This window comes from Mya arenaria, chromosome 5 (assembly GCF_026914265.1).
Source record: "Mya arenaria isolate MELC-2E11 chromosome 5, ASM2691426v1".
Lineage (NCBI taxonomy): Eukaryota > Metazoa > Mollusca > Bivalvia > Myida > Myidae > Mya > Mya arenaria.
The window spans coordinates 50,212,145-50,230,411 of NC_069126.1; the positions used below are offsets into that span (position 1 = coordinate 50,212,145).

An 18,267-nucleotide genomic window follows, 5' to 3' on the forward strand; every position below is an offset into this window, starting at 1 on the left:
TACTTTTAACATATCATAAATGAACACTTTATAAAATGTCCATTTATCTTGTATGGGACCTTATTACACAATGCAAACAATAAAAAGGTCAACAATTTTCATAAATATTGTTATGCGATGATTCGCCATCAGAATATATCAGAAAATGTTGCTTACATCGGATGATACCCGCAATTGCCGCAAGGCAGTTCATTTAAGGAATGTGAGTCAAGGTGTAAACATTTAGTATTATCATTTTAAAAAAGATATTAATTATTAACGTTAAATGAAGTGTTATACTTGTCTGCCCAACCAATGTTGGAATACAATATTCTTTTTAACTAATATTTAACAAAGATACATACATACTGACTAGTAACGTGTATAATATTGCTCTTAGTAACCATACAAAATTCATACTGATCAGTTGAAAACTATTAAAGTTAAGAAAAAATCGATTCGATGTCCTTTCTGGGAGTTATTACGTCTTATTTTAATTTTACATCCTGTAAAAGAACGCAGTATACCGTTCATATTTTTACTTAATTGTATGGATAAGAAATACATACTCGTAAAAGTAACTAACTACAATAGGTTAATATATTTCAGAACAGAAATATAACGTTTAAATGGATTGTATATTATCATATCTTGGTTGAAGGGTACTTGAGTTTACGAAATCAGAATTGCAAGCACAAAGTGGATTAAAAATATGTTCGATGCATTAAGGAATCATTTTTTAAACATTCCGGACGCAAGCCTCCTAGTTTTGAGTATGTGCCGGACATAAATACTTAATTTACTCACACTTATGATTAAAAGTGCATTGCTATTGCATATAGCAACATTCAAGTGCGTCAATTATGCTTTGATGATCAAGCCTGTGGAAGTAAAACAACAGAGTAGGTGACGAACACATACGGGACAGATACTGTAATACAATGGTGATCATTTTTATAGTGTGTTTTCTAGGGCTATGTTTTGCGCAAAATCCTTCAAGGAGTCAAGGGACGGAGCCTTCGTGCTACATAAAAAACAGGTTCGAGTACGAGTTTGGGGTGCTGGAAAAGCTAGAAAACCTACAGAGGGACAAAAACGAACTGGTTGCTAATGTAACAGCTCTTACAGCTTTCGTTGAGACGCTCACCAGAAAGATTAAAGGTATGTTCAATTTTATATTGACAATTTGTTTCTCTATTACCATTCTTTAACAAAAAAGTATCTCCTACCCTTGATGTTTGCATATATACCTTCACGCTTTGTTTCGGACACAAACTACCAACAGAACGAGCACATATGTTTATGAACAAGAACGTTGTTCTTCTGTTTCACATTGAATTGTTGTTTGTAGTATATTGTAATGATTAATTATAACATTGAATATTCACAAAAGTACAGTGTATTGCACACTTTACAGGACTCAATGACCCCGGTGGTAACACTTACATCCGCTGGGGAAAAAAGTCGTGCCCAACCAATACAGCCGCTGAACTCGTCTATGAGGGGTTTGCAGGTGGAGCACCGTATGATAAGCCTGGCAATGGTGCCAACTACATATGTCTACCAAAGGATCCACAGTGGGGTACAGATACGTCATCAAGTAATATAGGCTACGTACATGGCGCCGAGTATCAAATGGAAGGAATGTTGAAAGACCAGGACGTTCCTTGCGCAGTATGCAGGACGCCAAGTACCAATGTACTTATGATCCCGGCTAGACAAGAATGCTACGAAGGTTGGACTAAAGAATACCATGGTTATCTCATGGCTGAACGCCATAACCATGCGTCTAACAAAGAGTATATCTGTATGGACGGTGAACCGGAACCACGTGTTGGGACAAAAGCGAATGTAAACGGAGCACTGCTTTATTTTCAAGAAGCAGTCTGTGGCTCCCTACCATGTCTGCCTTACAATGCAGGATGGAAACTTACATGTGTAGTCTGTACATTTGAGCCGTTGTAAAAACTCTTATTCATGCTATGAAATGCTTTTAAATTAAATATGAGTTCTGTAAAACATTTATAGAAAGCTTTAAAATGATTGAAACATCAGTATCTCCATATGTAAAGGATAGAAATTGTGTTTGGTGTTCTATTCGATTAATTCAATAAGACTGGTGCAGATGGGGGCCAATTAATCGTTTAGAAAATTGTGCAATAAGCTTTATTTTTGTTAATATCTTACATGCTACAATGTATAATTTGTACAGTAATCGTTGTATCAGAAGGTGCATATTCACATTGCATATTAAGGGCCATTTGTCTACAAAACTGAACTACATATTAGCATACCTTGTCAAATAGTCCCACTAAAATACCCACACTCGGCAGATTTTTGTATTAAGATACTTAAGTTTGTTTGAACTTGAAAATGATGCCAAAATTAATGATATGATTTTTAAAAAGGAAGCAAATTTTTATAGAAATATATATGCGGAAATAAACATATGTTTTAACTGTTTGTCTTTGTAATACGAACTTCCCGAAAAAAAACACACAACAATTAACAGATAAACTGATGATTATTTTAATCAACCTACGCCAAAAAAATGTCAACAACCTAGCGTGGTCTTCACTCTTTACCTTGGAAACGATCTTCAAGCGAATCAGACTGGTCTCTGACAGCGAGAAATAACTGAATACCAATGTAATATGAAAAAAACTAAAATTATGAAAAAAATGTTGGTTATTTGTATCCAATGTTATCCGAAAATGATTTGCTTATATATTTGACATTTAAAATATTCATTCAATAAATCGCGGCGTAGTTATTTGGTCATTGATGCATGACCGGTTAAATTTAAAAATGCTTTCGTGCATTCACTCTTATGAGTTGGAGCATTAATGCATTACTATAAGTTTATTAGTTCATAAGGTGTTTTCACTAAAACACGAGTGAATAATAAACTATATCAGATAACTTTTTATCCGCAAACCAGAAATAGACAATTGACAGCTTCACCATCAGCAAAAAACTGCGTGAAGGGTTCCCACAGGTAGCGGCGTAAAAACACTCTTCAAAAACGGGGTGGGGGTATTTGGAAAAATAATTTTAATACTAATAAAACACCGAAATAAGCATACAATAAACAGAAAATTAGCTGATTTCAGATCGTAATTAACTTCATTCATGAAAATATGTTTGTCTATGAAACTCGTAAAATTAAATACGATCTTACACTGAAATGAACATCTTTTTTAATATCCTCTATATATTACGCCATCAGTTAAAGCTTTTATACTTCTACCGCAAACCATGTTGCTACGCTTTGAAGGTTTGTCTTATACCTTATCAGACTGATGTGGTGTCTTGATTGTCTCTTAGTGACTGATTATTTACATTTTGCAATTAATAACAAAATTCTTTATAATGTTTCTTATGTGACCAACGACGTTTTGTTAGTGTATCAAGAAACTAGATCGTGAATGCTGTTATAGGAAATAAAAATACTATGTCACTTAAAATGATATTACCACAGCTGACTTTTCTTGGAAAAGGAACACTTAAACATAAGCATCTAATTGCATCTAATTAGATAGGTCACACTTAAACTATATGTTATGACATGTTTATTTACCAAATGTTTGAGAAAACAACAACAACAAAACTACGAGTGTCACTTAGTCGTTCGTCACAGTGCTTAATAATGTCAACCCATCATTTAACGTTCAAGCAATTGCGATTAGAGTATGGTTTGTTTGTGGTGTTTGTAGTCGTGAAGTACTGCCGTTTTTGTAACTAATGGAAAGCTACAAGTTGGAGAATGTCATAGCAACTACTGGATGAGCTGGAAACAGTCGCAACTACCTAATATATCGTCGCAGCATTTGACTGTCTCTATCTGAGGTTATGATTCAATATTGCAAAAGTTACGCTAATTGCTACACATATACATACTTTCTCTGGCAACATGTATAGAAAGTTGTATTTCATTAATTTTAACATTTATGGCAATTTTGTACTTGTCGCTGCCATCAACAACATGGTTAACACTTAAGTGAATACTTTTGAAAAGCTAAGGTTCACGTCTGTATGGGAAGCCTTTCCCGGGTGAATCTTTGTATAACATGCTTTCATAGTAGAAAGTTCAGTCTTACAACAAAATCCAATGCAACAAATTAAAACCCCTTATTTCTTCCAGTAATGATTTTATTCACCAGCATATTTTGAAGTCAAATACTTATTTGCAATTCAGCTAATGAAAAGCTCCATTTGTAACTGTCATGTTTCTCATTAAGTGCATACCAAAGATTGACATGACACCATAAGCAAAATGCAACTCCGCCTTTTCTTCTCCAACACCAAAGTACTTGTAGTAATGATCACCAAGCTCACAACTGTAATTGCTCCCTTTCCCGCCAACTCGGTTTTGTATCAAACAGGTAAAATGCTTGCTTTCCGGCAGAAATAATACTCATATTTATTGCATATTTTTCAATTTTGCTCTATGATATTGCATGATTTTATTAATAAACAAACTATGGAAACCAGTAAAATATTCTGATTTCAAACATGGGTGTTTTGATTCCGTATCATAAGGTAAGCGACACTTCAAATCTTCTTCTACTTGCTTGAAACAAACTGTCAATTAACTGCCGTTTAACTCAAGCTAAAATAACTACAATATACCTCTGCAAATACTATGAAGACAACGCATTTCCATGAAGTTTTGAAAAATATTTGACCAGTCTCTTAGGCGGCATGACATGGGAAGATATATATATATATATATATATATATATATATATATATATATATATATATATATATATGTGTGTGTGTAGTGCACTGTGTTCTGAAATGAATTCAACTTCGTACACGATACTCATACAGAGATCAAAATTAGCAAGCTATATAGATACTGTCCTGAAATAAAGATAGCAATGTGATGAATATGAATATACATATATATGTAGTGCACTGTGTTCGGAAGTAAATTCTTCGAAACTCATACACAGATCAAAATTGTTTGCAGCGTTATGGTCAGGTTTAGTGCTTCTAGAAATTAATTTTAAGTTACAGAAATCCTGAACAAAAATGTCATCAGTGTCGGTGACCAGTCTATCAGAAACACTGTACTCCACGGACTACAAACCAACTGTTTTTTGTTAAGATGAAGAAAATATAAAATTATACAGATTCATAAATTATTTTTGACAATGTTGTTTGGAAATTAAATCAAAGCGCCGGTTCAAGACAGTTGATTACCTCTAAGTTTAAGACTTTGACAAAAAGCGATTCAATTTCTCTTTTATGTTTTCATTTACACGCTACCAAGCTTAATATTTAATTTATATAAATGCAATAAAACGTACATGTCAAAATTCGGCATAAGCTTCCTCGAAAAACAGTTAATGTAGACCAAAAACGTTTAAGTTTCAACAGGAATGTTACCAACCGGAAATTACGTATATGCTAAATGTAGAAAATACGGTTGTTTCTATAGCTCGTCGGTACCTGTCTATACCTGTTTATATCGTTGTCGGCTTGATGGATATATTATGGATGCGTTTTAAAAGTTTGTTTTACTTCATGTTTAATAAATTTAGCGAAGAAATTGCGACTTATAACGAAAATAAAAGTTAGCTAAATAATTTACAAAACTTTAAACACATTGTACTCGAAATTGAAATTGCCGACTTTATAGCCCTTTCTCCTGTCGTCGAAACATGTGTGCCTGCCCTTATCGAAATGGCCGTCTTACAGGTTGCAACAATTGTACATAGGATCCACTTTCTTGATGTTAACATTGTTATGGTTCGAAAGAGTGATTCATCGTGTTTTTCAAGTCTAAATGTGTAAGTTTAATAACTGATTTTTGCACTATACCTTTAATTCTGTTTGAGGTACACTTTCCACATATGATTTACTGGATTAGTCAGGTCATAAAGCCAAAAGACCTTGAAGCACTTCTTTGCCATAGTGTTAAAGTTGACTAATGGGGCTTGTGCACGGGTAAAACATTGCATTGCCATTTTGATATAGCAGTTTTTGAAGATATTTGTGTAAGTATAGTTTGGGAACAAGTCTAAATTCATTGTTAGTATAAAGTCTTATTTTTATGATGAAAACAATTACTAAACACTTTATTTATTATGTTTCGTCTATGCTTGTAAATACAGTTTGTTCGAGATCATGTTTGATATTATTACAAGATGTTAAAGTCAGTCAAGTGTTTGACCTAAATAGAGCTAATGTAAGTGTGTATTTCCTCGTTTCTTTGAAGAAGTGTTCTATGGTTGTCATGTCAAAGTGTAAATAGTAAATCTTTAAATTATATCGTACGATAATTTAAACAACGCCAAGGATGGAAACGGAATTCAACACACAGAGGTTGAGGAAGAATATTAAGAAAAATCCCGTAGATCATTTGAAGATACATTTTATTAAACATGCTACAGAAATGAAATTAAATCAGGAGCGTCTTATGGACAAGTATGCCCTAAAGCAGTTTATTAAAAGGTGGTTAATTAAAATATGCCATGCAGTTCTTCATGAAATGCAATGAAATATAGTTATTTACTTTATGACAAAAAATATTGTAAAACATTTCGTCGTTTGTTTATACTTGCTCAACAATTAGATTTACAAGGAGGATGTAGATATATGGTGTCTTCATGCTTTGATTTCATATCTTCAATGCGTTGTTTTCAGTGTTGTGTGCAACTTTTATTTGTAGATGACTCTTAAGATGCGGGCCTTTGGAGACCTAGAGATTTACGATAATATTTAACCTCTAAAATACGGAATATCGATAGTTTGAATGATACTTGCAAGTCCAAACTATTCAAATTAGCTTGAATATAAAGTTGTTTTTTTAATTTTTAGCTCGACTATTCGAAGAATAAGGAGAGCTATCCAAGTCACCCGAGCGTAGGCGTCGGCGTAACCACTTATGTTAAAGTTTGCGTACCACCTCAAATATTTTCAAAGTCCATTGACATATGCCTTTGAAACTTTGCACACTTATTTATCATCATGCCCTCAACCTGTACACAGAAGGCGGTAACTATATCAAGCATATGACAAAAGTATGCCTCTTTTTCTATTTAGAATGTACTTTAATGTTTGCGTACCACCTCTAATATTTTAAAAGTCCATTGACATATGGCTTTGAAACTTTGCCCACTTGTTCACCATCATGCCCCTAACCTGAACACAAGAGGAGGTAAGTCTATCAAGCATTTGGACAAAATTATGCCCCTTTTTCTACTTAAAATTTACGTTAAAGTTTGCGTACTACCTCAGATATTTTCAAAGTCCATTTACATCTGGCTTTGAAACTTTGCACGCTTGTTTACCATCATGCCCCCAACGTGTACACTGGAGGAGGTAACTTTATCAATCATGTTGACAAAATTACGCCCCTATTTCGACTTAAAATTTACGTTAAAGTTTTCATACCACCTCAAATACTTTCAAAGTCCATATACATCTGGCTTTGAAACTTCGCGCGCTTGTTCACCATCATGTCCCAACCTGTACACAGGAGGAGGTCACTGTATCAAGCATTTTGACAGAATTATGCCCCTTTTTCGACTTAGACTTAACGTTAAAGTTTGCGTACCACCTCAAATATTTTTGAAGTCCATTGACATCTGGCTTTGAAACTTCGCGCGCTTGTTCACCATCATGTCCCAACCTGTACACAGGAGGAGGTCACTGTATCAAGCATTTTGACATAATTATGCCCCTGTTTCGACTAAGGATTTACGTTAAAGTTTGCGTACCACCTCAGATAATTTCAAAGTTCATTGATGTATTTCATTGATACTTTATACATTGAAATATAAATTAATATATCTTTAATAATAATTTTCAAATATGTAAATATAAAGTTATCATTAGTAAAGACCATAAGTTCAGTTATTGCCCCTTTGAACATATATGTATTGTATTGTATTTGAAAACAAATGATAAAGTCAAACACATTTTAAATTTCGCTGTGTTGGCTCGGGATATCAGTTTGCTTATATCATTATTATTTGTCAATTTATTTTCAGCAATAACCAAATGTTAACAATATTATTTAATGAAATTGTCAATAAAATATTCGACTACAAAAAACACAACAGTTATTGAGGCACATCAGAAATCTCATAATTGTAAAACACCTGAGTGTTCCCAGAACTGTATTTATTTGGGACTATGCACAAATTGCTAAATGGATACGTCGGTGCATATTGTGCTTAAAAACAGTATTAGTTTCATGAGCTGTCTAAATTTAGTTAATCAACTTTTGCCGTCATATGTATTGTTGTGAAAGACTTATCTGCCAATAGTCCTGTACTAGACTTAACGAGTTGCTATGATTTTTTGAAGAATTGTTAAAAAAATTATCTAAAAATTTAAATAGATCATCATTATTATGCCCCCTTCGAAGAAGAGGGGTATAGTGCTTTTCACATGTCGGTCGATCCGTCGGTAGGTCGGTCGGTCGATCGGTCCGTCGGTCCGTCGGTAGACCAAAGCTTGTCCGAGTGTTAACTCAACAATATCTGGACGTATGGTCATCAAACTTGACATGAGGGCCTGACCAGAAGATGACCCCTATTGATTTTAGGGGTCATCGGGTAAAAGGTCAAGGTCACAGTGACAATAAATGCTAAAAGCGTTTTAAGGCTTGTCCGAGTAATTAATCAACAATGCGTAGACCTATGGTCATCAAACACGACATGGAGGCTGGGCCTGACCAGTAGATGACCACTACTGACTTTAGCAGTCATCGGGTCAAAGGTCAGTATCACAGTGACTTTGAATGCGAAAATGTTGTGTGAGTGATAACCCAACAATGCCCGCACCCATGGCCCTCAAACGTGACTTGGAGGTCCATGCATATTTCATTCAATTGTCCAAATAATCTTGACAACATGGCGCTCATGGGGGTTGGGGAATAATGTTTGACAAATATCTCTTGTTTAATACTGAGTTGCGGATTTTTGTACAAGTTCGTAAAACCATTATTTGAAAATCGCTTTCAAACATCAAGTAACACCCGTTACGATATATTCTTCTTTGGCATAACATATTGATTAAAATGTAAAATGCTTGAATAAAATTATTCTTATTACTCCATCTTCTAAGTTTTAAGCTGGTTTACATTTGATATGTAAACATTATGAATTTTATCGGTATAGAATACCCTAACGCAGGTTATTCATTTTTAAGCTTTCATTGTTATTACATGTTGTACCTACAGGTCCATTTTGGTTTTTCATCTCGCCTCCTCCTCGCCTCAATGTATTTCTGTATAGTTCTGCACATTTTGGTTTTTCATCTCGCCTCCTCCACGCCTCAATGTATTTCTGTATAGTTCTGCACATTTTGGTTTTTCATCTGGCCTCCTCCGCGCCTCAATGTATTTCTGTATATGTCTGCACATTTTGATTACTCAATACTACCATTGTTATATTTTTATAACAATATTAATTATGTGAACGATTAGTATACTAATTTATAAGCATTTAGTTTTATAGTAGTTTCGACATAAGAAATGCTAGATACAACTTCGGGTCTTTCGCCATTATTTTAAGTGGCCAATCAACTTCAAAATGAACATGGACCTCAGCTTACTCATTAGCAACAAACAGGACAATACCCACTCATTTCACCTTTCAAATCGGATCTGTATTTGCACGTTTATCACTGATAAACGTGCAAATACAGATCCGATTTATTCACCATAATAAGGCGGGTGTGCATCCAGTGCACGTACAGGGCTGGTATTAGGAATCGCAGTTTCTTCGTTTTTAAGAGCTGTTTGCCTAGTGGAAACGGTCTACTCATGGAAAGGCAGGCGTAAGTAATATGGTTTTATACTTAATTAAACGGACATTTAATGATTTTGCATTGTGTGGTAACATACGCCATTGTTAATGAGTATCAAAGAATTGCGACTTTGGTCTCTTATTGTTGACTGAAAGAGTGATTACACCAATTTCCGTAATTTATATATAAATATATACAACATATCAATGTAATTCGTACTTTGTACCCTGTAGGTCAAATGGACATGTGCTGCCTGTATGTTTATGTATTTGATCCCAGTAGTCGTTCCGTTGTTTTCTAACGCTGTGTGAATTCTGAAGCTTGCGTGTGCTTCATGGATTTTAATCGGTGCAAACCTAATTGGTGTGTTTAAGAATAACATAAACAGTCTTCGTACGTAGTATTTTTTGTTATACATCAGGTTGGAATAGCACTTCGAAAGCGGTAGAATGTGACTGTCCTTAATTAAACGAAAATCTAGATAGCCCGTCATATATCATTATTTAGGGTGAGATGTGTAGTTGTAACTGGATTGTTACCACGATTATAGCAGTCTTTAGCTACGTTTATGCTGCCAGTAACCAGTATGGAACAGTATCAGTGGAAGGACCAGTTTTTGTGAACAGGGAGGTAACACTGAAGGCGACACCGTTCTACCCTTGGGGTTGTGACGTAGAATGGAGATACTTAATGGAGAAGGGAAATGGATTTCGTACAATCAATGGGACAAACGTATCGAAATATTTGGAAAATGGGTCGTTCTTTTTAAAATGGACGCCATCAACTGAATACAACAATTCTCTTTTCTTTGCCAGATGTTCAACAAACCCATCAATCAAAACACACATGACATCTCTAAATATGAAAGGTAAAATAACTGACCGTTTCAAGGCGGTAACGTTTATTTTATTGTATTGTATGTGTTCCTTGTTTTTCATGTTTTTCATTATTTGGACTTAATTATTTAAATCCTCTGTACACAAGCATAGTATATTACTTGCTGCTGGGGCTGTCCATGTAATTTATTTTGTACTATTATTTGTTTCAAAGGCCCGTTTTTATCAACCGCTATATATTATAGAAGATAAAAAAGGTATCAGCTTAAACGGCGAACAAAATATTTCTCAATCTAGTCAATCAGTTTATATCAAATAACTTTGATTTTTGTTGGAATATTTTATAATATTCATTGCTTAATATCTAGCAATTACTACTTAGTTGTCTCCACTCTTCTTAGTTGTTGGGTGCGAGCAATGGAATAACACAACTAAAATATGGTTTTGCTGTTTTGTTTTGTTGATCAATAAGTTATAATTTACAGATATTGTTGGTCAATGTGGTGCTCTCATGCTTCTAAGCCCTGTCGTTCGCGGTGCAGACGTTATATTGGGATATTTTCCGTCTGATGACTGTATACAGCGACAATCATTCACTAGACGAACGTGGAAGAAAAACATTCAAGAGATACAGCTAGAAGAAGGGTTTTACGAAGAAAAAACAGAATCAGTATATTTGTATACATTAACGATATTCAACTTTGATGAAAGAGATGAGGGATCATATTGTTTAGAGTGTAATTCAGCTGAAACAACAGAATCTGTGCAGCTTCATCTTTTAGGTTTCTTTATTTTACTTTTTCACGTAGAATGTCAATTTTTTTATTTACAATATATTACGTTCAAATTTATATGCAATTTTTAAATCTGCTTCGAATTAAACACAAGTCAAATAAGAGTCTGAATAATCTAGTACAATCGTGAAAAAAACTACACCAGCGGCAATGTAAAATAATACTTTTTCATCGGTATATGAAAGGATTATGTTAATATGTGATTTTTTTTCAGAGAGACCGAGTTACCCAGTACTTGGTCCAAAGTCCTATGAATTTAATACAACAAAATGTATTTATGTTTATGGAGGCTCCGATATGTATTGCATAACTGATTATGGAACAAAACCCGTACAGGTTGTCCTTTTAGTTGGCCAGGATTCATTTGTTCTTTCTGAAAGCGAAGGGAACAAAGGGTTGTACCGATTCCATAACGTTCATCAATATATGGCTGGATTTTCAAGACGGAATGTGACTTGTCAGGTTTCTAATCCAGCCCTTAAAACACCCTACGTTGTGCACGGAATTCTATGTAACGTTGGTAAGCAAATAGGGGATATATCTAAGTGACAAAATTTAATTCGTTATTTTGTGGTGGTTGGAATTGCATTTTTCTATTGTGTTTCAATTTGAAAGTTAATAAATCACTGTATTTCAACTCTAGAGAAAGGTAGCTCGCCAATGCTTACAGTTCCTGAATTCTTTGATGGAGAAGGTTCGACAATAATATGTACAGTTTGCAATGCTATACCAGCTCCGGCAATAGAAATACAAATTGGCACAGTCTTGCTAACTGACGTTCAGCAAAGTGATTATTTTAATGGATCTTCTCATACGTTTACAAGTTCAGCAAAATTGACAAAGGCTAACATAGCATGGAATGGAAAAGAAATGTGCTGTACCAGGAAGAGTAAATACGAGTTTGGTTTTAAAAATGTCTCAGTATGCAAAAACATCAGTATGAAATGTAAGTTTAATCTATGTTGATTCGAGTTTTAAGTTTATGGAACTAAAAATGCGACCAATTTTATTGTGTTATATATCAAAACGGTTCAATTCGGATCGATGTAATAATTTATATAACGTTATAACAAAATCATTTTTGAATGCATTAGCATTTATCATTATAATATACACTAACTTCCAAATTGAAAAAAAAACAGGTAAAGAATGTACATACGTTCTAATAGAGTTTAACTTCACGTCTATTCTAACAAATTAACGGTGTTAATTAACAATTTACTTCCTATGATATATGAAACATGCTTAAAGGTTTTATAACTGACCATATTATAAGTATCTGATCTCGAATTCTAATGATGATCAACCTGTTTAAAATCAGATAATACTCTTTTAAAGTATGTTAATATTATAAGTAAGCTATTATACACTAGAATTACTAATAGAACATATTGTGCTGCCATTGTTCGTTTTCATGTTTTATATTTATAAGAAATGGTTATCACAAATTTGTAAACTGTATATTATAGCATAAAATACATTCATAAACTGCAAATCAAATTCAAGAAAATGCCTCACATTTCTTTATTTCAGTTCCCCCCTCAAACATTTCGATGTCCATCAACAAAAAACATGAATACAACAACACTCATTCTATCAGTGTCTTAAACGTTTCTTGTGAAACGAATGAATCAAATCCGCCTTGCACAATTGAATGGTCAAGCGACAAGGATGCTATGAGATACGTTCATAGCAACAACTGGACGAATGGTGACAGTAGGAGATACCGTTCAGCTTCAAACGTGCTTTACAATGTGACTAAAGGCATGGCTGGGTGAGCTATTACATGTTCAATTAAATGCGATCATTTTCCATCACATTTAAATAAAACTTACACAGTTACATTTTCAGGTACGTACCTGATCCTACTTTTTTGTCGAATTTCCAACTTTCTCATTTCAACATTGACTGCTTTTTTCTTTTACTTTTTTCTGTTAATCTTCCGGAATGTATTATTATCATAGCTTTCACACGATGCGTTTAACCAACTTGTAACACAACTTAGATTCAATTCATCTTAAAATAATAACTATCATTTTCATTTAGCTGTGTATATTTGTTACTTTCAATTGCTACTTTCTCAGCAAATTGTTTTCTTGTATATTTCAGGTGGTCCGACTCTGTATTTAAACACGACATCACCTGTTCATTTATGTCCAAATAATAGAGTGACCGTGAAATGTCTTGTGAATGACAGCAATTATGAAGGAGGACATTGGACGCTTCGATGGGAATATGCAAATACCACTGTAATAAAGACTTGTACAAACACAACGGAATGCCTGTTAAAACTGGATTATACAGGAGATGGTTATATTACATATATTTGCAATGCTTGGACATCCGAAAACCTTCTGAAAAACTTCTTGACAGTGTCAAGCTCAATGACGGAGGGTTTGTATATTAACTTTCAAGTAAACACTTTCAAGTGCTACTTTAATTAAACTGGGCTTACTTTACTTACACCGTCTACGATATGATAACACGAACATTTTATATGTACATCGAATACCTTTTTGTTATTTGCTGCTTTCCACTCCACTAAACAGCCAGCTTAATTTAGAGAGACCATTATTTGATAGGAAAGATAAGTCCGCATCTGTAACTCCGGACACTGTGATTTCTAAGTTATAATTGTTATATCAAACTACGAGACGGTAGAGAACTAAATTTGACTTCGTAATTACATGATATTGATGAGATGTTTTACGATGCCAAAACTATCCACAGATAGCATGAAGGTCAATGAAAGATATGAAATATTTCTGTGTTTAAGACGTATTTCTGAAACAATTTACACGCTTTCGACTTTTTTATTGTTTCATGTTGTTTTTAAATTTTGCGTTTGATATATTTTGTTTCAGACATATTTATGGAGGCAACAATTGTAAAACAAAGCAATCCTAATATACTTAACTTAACCTGCAACACCAGCAGAAAATGTATGTCATGTGCAATTGCGTGGAGCAGCAACTTCGTCTTACTTGACCCAATATCGACATCCCAATGGACAAAGAACAGCGGCTCTGGCTATACAACTTTTTCAAATGCGCTCTACTTCATAACTAAAGATGTGGACGGAAAACGGATACACTGTTCTGCAAATTGTTGGAACGAATCTTCATATTCAAAAAATAGAACATACACAATTTCCTTTCAAGCTGTTCAAGGTACGTTAGTTTTCTTTATTTTGAATATGTGAAATAAAAATATATAATAACAAATGGACGAAACAATATAGTTACAAATTTTACTTAGCAAATTGAAGTACTGGTACAGTTTAAACTATCTTATTGCAGAATCAAGTAACAACTCTGCACCAGTTGTTTCCCAACAGTGGCATATGTCGGTCATTTACGCCGAAGCTGGAACAATTATACTTCTAATTGTAGCGATGTTGTCCTTTCTTCTCTTTAGGCGATGCAAACCTCATGGTAAATGGGTAGATACTTTAATTGAAAATAAGATAGTCATATCAATATTTGTTGGACCGATATCTATATAATTGATCCTTTTTTCCGAATTTAAATTATAAATGGACATAATTCTATCGATATAAATATAACAGTTTTATTTGTCGTTGCCTGATGCCCTTTGACAATGTTTTACTTCCAAAAGACTCATTTTTATTGAACTGTGACAGAACACATGTCATTGGTCATCCAATGTCAACTTTAAGAAATGTGGGATTTTGATCATGTTTGTAAATCTAGGAATGTTATTCGTGTGTTATAACAATGCTTAGATCAGCACAAATTGACTCTGCATACGGACAATCATAATAGATGTTTTTGAAAGTACAGCAAGTTTGCCTATATGTCAAGTCAATCATTAAGATAAATTTGTCAAAACACATTGAAAAACCTATATCACAATGAAAGCTACGGAAACATGCGTATTAGGCATAACTCTACTGTTATATTTTAATGGCACAAGTATTGAAGGTACAATTGAAATCGTACAAAAACACGCCTTACGTGAATATGACGAAACCCTTATCACTGAAGCTTGGATCGAGTGTAAGTGCATTCAGTATATTTACAAATGTTATACAGGAATATATGTTACATCGGCTTATTTCGCTCAAACAAAAATTGAAAAGTCAAATACATGAAATGTTGACGTTCACTTGAGTGCAATGGCATTCAGATAAGTAAAGGAATGTCAAAGTGTCCTTCGTAATTCATTTACATTTTATCTTGTGTTAAATCCCATAAAATTTGTAACTACATGATTGATTAAAACCTTAATATATTTGACACAGTTTATGAAAAGCGTCTACGCCGAAGGACACCTGCAGTTAGAGAGCGAAGTACATATGGGTATGATACTGCGCATCACAATCTGGTAAGATTTCTTTAAATTAAAACCTTGCAATTTAATGTCTTCTCGACAAATAACCATACAATGTTTCTTCGAAAGGCTTATTTTGATGCTTGAATCCTTGTTATATAACGATATTAAAAATAAACTGGTTTTAAATCTTCTGTTTCGTTTATCTATAATTGATATTATTATAAAAAAATACTGGATAAATTTGTTTCTGACATTACTAAAAAAGAAGTTTGCAAAGCACTTTTTTATCCTTAGAGTATTCTTTATTTTACTTAAATGGTATTAAATATTATTTTTGGAAGAGAGAAGTGTCAGCAAGTGCTTTCGAGATCACAAACGCACCTCAACATTTGGAGTTGAAAGGAAACAAAGACCGTTCAAATGAAAATGAATGCCATTATGACTATGTGGACACTACATCCGACCACAGCGACAGTCAGACAAACGCGCCGGATGCAAATTATATTCACGCTCTATGAAACTATTTGAGACTCAAATTATTTGCTATGTTGTCAGATTTGTATCTTTTGAAATTCCTATTATCATTATAGATACGCTTACCGTTTTGATTCGTTGTAAATGTATTGATAATGTACTTAACTATGTGTTATTAGATTGCAACTATGACATTTTTACAGATCAAATATCCATGTACATATGTTAACCAAATTGATACTTATGCAAATTGATTTGTACAATAACAGATTAATTCAACAATAATTGCACCGTCGCAGAAATATGGTAACCAATATAAGACATGGTATACCAATATACTAATTTATTATGCTCGATTTCAATGACTTCGTTAAACTGTTACGCATCATACTCGATTCCTTTTTTAATTATGAACCATTACTAGATCCCTTTTTGAGAGTCTCAATGATCTTATTTTATCCCTGGTGGGACACGTAAATACGGCCTCTGTGGAACCCTTTAACCATTAGACTGTTCCCATCCTGTTGCCTTTGTAAATATAGCCAACGTTTAGTTATATTTTGTCCATATATAAAATATTTTATACGAATATGTTCTATGATTGTACGCGATGTTACACGTACTTTTACCAGATGCAGTTAAACTCAAAAGTCCTGTGCGTAATTCGTCCTGAAACTCGCTAAAATACACAATATCAACTTCCTCGTGCCATGTTTCATGTCATTCTAAACTTGTATAATACGCAAACACATTATTGATGTAGTACACATACAAGTAGCCCACATGCACACGTACCTGTAAAAGTAGTGTTTCGCAAGCTCTTTAATTTTACGTTGAATTGTAAGCCTACAGGGCCAGATGGTGTTGTCGATGTATATGCATGCATGATATTAATGTTTACTGTCATTTTGATAACGTGTCAACCTACTTTTTCTACATAGTATTTTTTGTTTTCGAAATTCGTGAAATCGTGAAATCGTGAGATGGTATACCATATGAAATAAACAATCGCGTTTTATTGCATTTGCATCGTTCGTTTTGTAATATTTTCATATCATTATACTTATGATTGCCATATGAGTGCATAGTTTCGAAAGTGTTCGTAGATATTAGTTTGCTATCTTTGTATTGTTGGATTGTACATTGGAATATTTAATAAAGATCTTAGTTGATTTTAGTCGTAAATTAAGCATCTTAGTGTCACAGTTTTATTATTTTGTGAGTGAATTTTACTTTAGCCAGCATTGAAAATGTACACGAAGTTACGTAATACGATGCATTGCCATTTACGTTTTTACAGATGAACAAATATAAAAGTAAAGACTAAAATCCTAACAAAACGGCACACAGTACTGTTAATCCGATGGTTCTAATGATCATTTCATGGAATGGCTTGTATCTTACTTAAGGTTGACAATAAGTGTATATTTATGTTGCTGTTTTATTTACAAGCTGTGTGGTCTCTTGATAGGTCATTTATAGCAATGTTAGGCAAGTCTGATATTGAGATAAAGTAAACCAGTTACCGCCATTCCCAAGGTAACTGATGTTTTCGCTGGTTGATTTCATGCGGTATCCAAAACATTTGTTTATAAAAGATATTTTGATGAAAATTATAATATATAGGTGTGTTCAGTTTTTTGTATACCGTGCATTGTCTTATAAGATTTAGCAATGTGTACCTGTAAACAAAACTTCAATCCATGATGTTTGTGCTTGTTGTTGTTGTTTCTATTGTTTTTTCATAGTGAATTACCTTGTACAATCATAGATTCCAAACAAATACTATTCTTCATTGAGTCATTGTTTTTCTTAAAACAAACAGGCTTGTTAAGAAACACCTCAGAATGCGAGTTCAATCTGAGGTTTTCAATTTATATATCAAATATAGTCAATCTCAGATCAATATAATGATCTTGAAATCAAGCTTTTATGTTTTTACGGTTGCTTTTTTGTTAATCAAATTAACAAAATAGCTTAAGTGCATGACTATTTGTATAACACAACATAACTTGCTACATAACTGGTTTCTCAAATGATATGGCTTCTTTGATTTACATGTGCTTTATCATTTACCGACATCATCGAATGAGCCACGTGAACCGTGTACATGAATA

General features: G+C 33.7%; 2 protein-coding genes across 2 annotated transcripts; both read left to right on the forward strand.

Moving 5' to 3' along the window:
• Positions 1-826: 826 nt before the first annotated feature.
• Positions 827-2,429, forward strand: LOC128235094 (uncharacterized). The gene is made up of 2 exons (XM_052949824.1): positions 827-1,140; positions 1,397-2,429. Exons 1-2 carry the CDS (start codon positions 921-923, stop codon positions 1,942-1,944), a joined length of 768 nt encoding a protein of 255 aa, XP_052805784.1. The 5' UTR covers positions 827-920; the 3' UTR covers positions 1,945-2,429.
• Positions 2,430-10,076: 7,647 nt separating this feature from the next.
• On the forward strand, positions 10,077-17,770 carry LOC128236026 (uncharacterized). The gene is made up of 10 exons (XM_052950820.1): positions 10,077-10,618; positions 11,072-11,368; positions 11,595-11,900; positions 12,024-12,326; positions 12,914-13,231; positions 13,490-13,774; positions 14,245-14,550; positions 14,680-14,814; positions 15,645-15,727; positions 16,018-17,770. Exons 1-5 carry the CDS (start codon positions 10,264-10,266, stop codon positions 13,156-13,158), a joined length of 1,506 nt encoding a protein of 501 aa, XP_052806780.1. The 5' UTR covers positions 10,077-10,263; the 3' UTR covers positions 13,159-13,231; positions 13,490-13,774; positions 14,245-14,550; positions 14,680-14,814; positions 15,645-15,727; positions 16,018-17,770.
• The last annotated feature ends 497 nt before the right edge of the window (positions 17,771-18,267 follow it).

Excerpts from the sequence above, each read along its gene's own strand:
- LOC128235094 (XM_052949824.1), top strand. The coding sequence starts at position 921 with ATGGTGATCATTTTTATAGTGTGTTTTCTAGGGCTATGTTTTGCGCAA. Across the intron at positions 1,141-1,396 it reads GCTCACCAGAAAGATTAAAG|GACTCAATGACCCCGGTGGT; the intron begins GTATGTTCAATT and ends CACACTTTACAG.
- LOC128236026 (XM_052950820.1), top strand. The coding sequence starts at position 10,264 with ATGTGTAGTTGTAACTGGATTGTTACCACGATTATAGCAGTCTTTAGC. Across the intron at positions 10,619-11,071 it reads GACATCTCTAAATATGAAAG|ATATTGTTGGTCAATGTGGT; the intron begins GTAAAATAACTG and ends TATAATTTACAG. Across the intron at positions 11,369-11,594 it reads TGTGCAGCTTCATCTTTTAG|AGAGACCGAGTTACCCAGTA; the intron begins GTTTCTTTATTT and ends ATTTTTTTTCAG.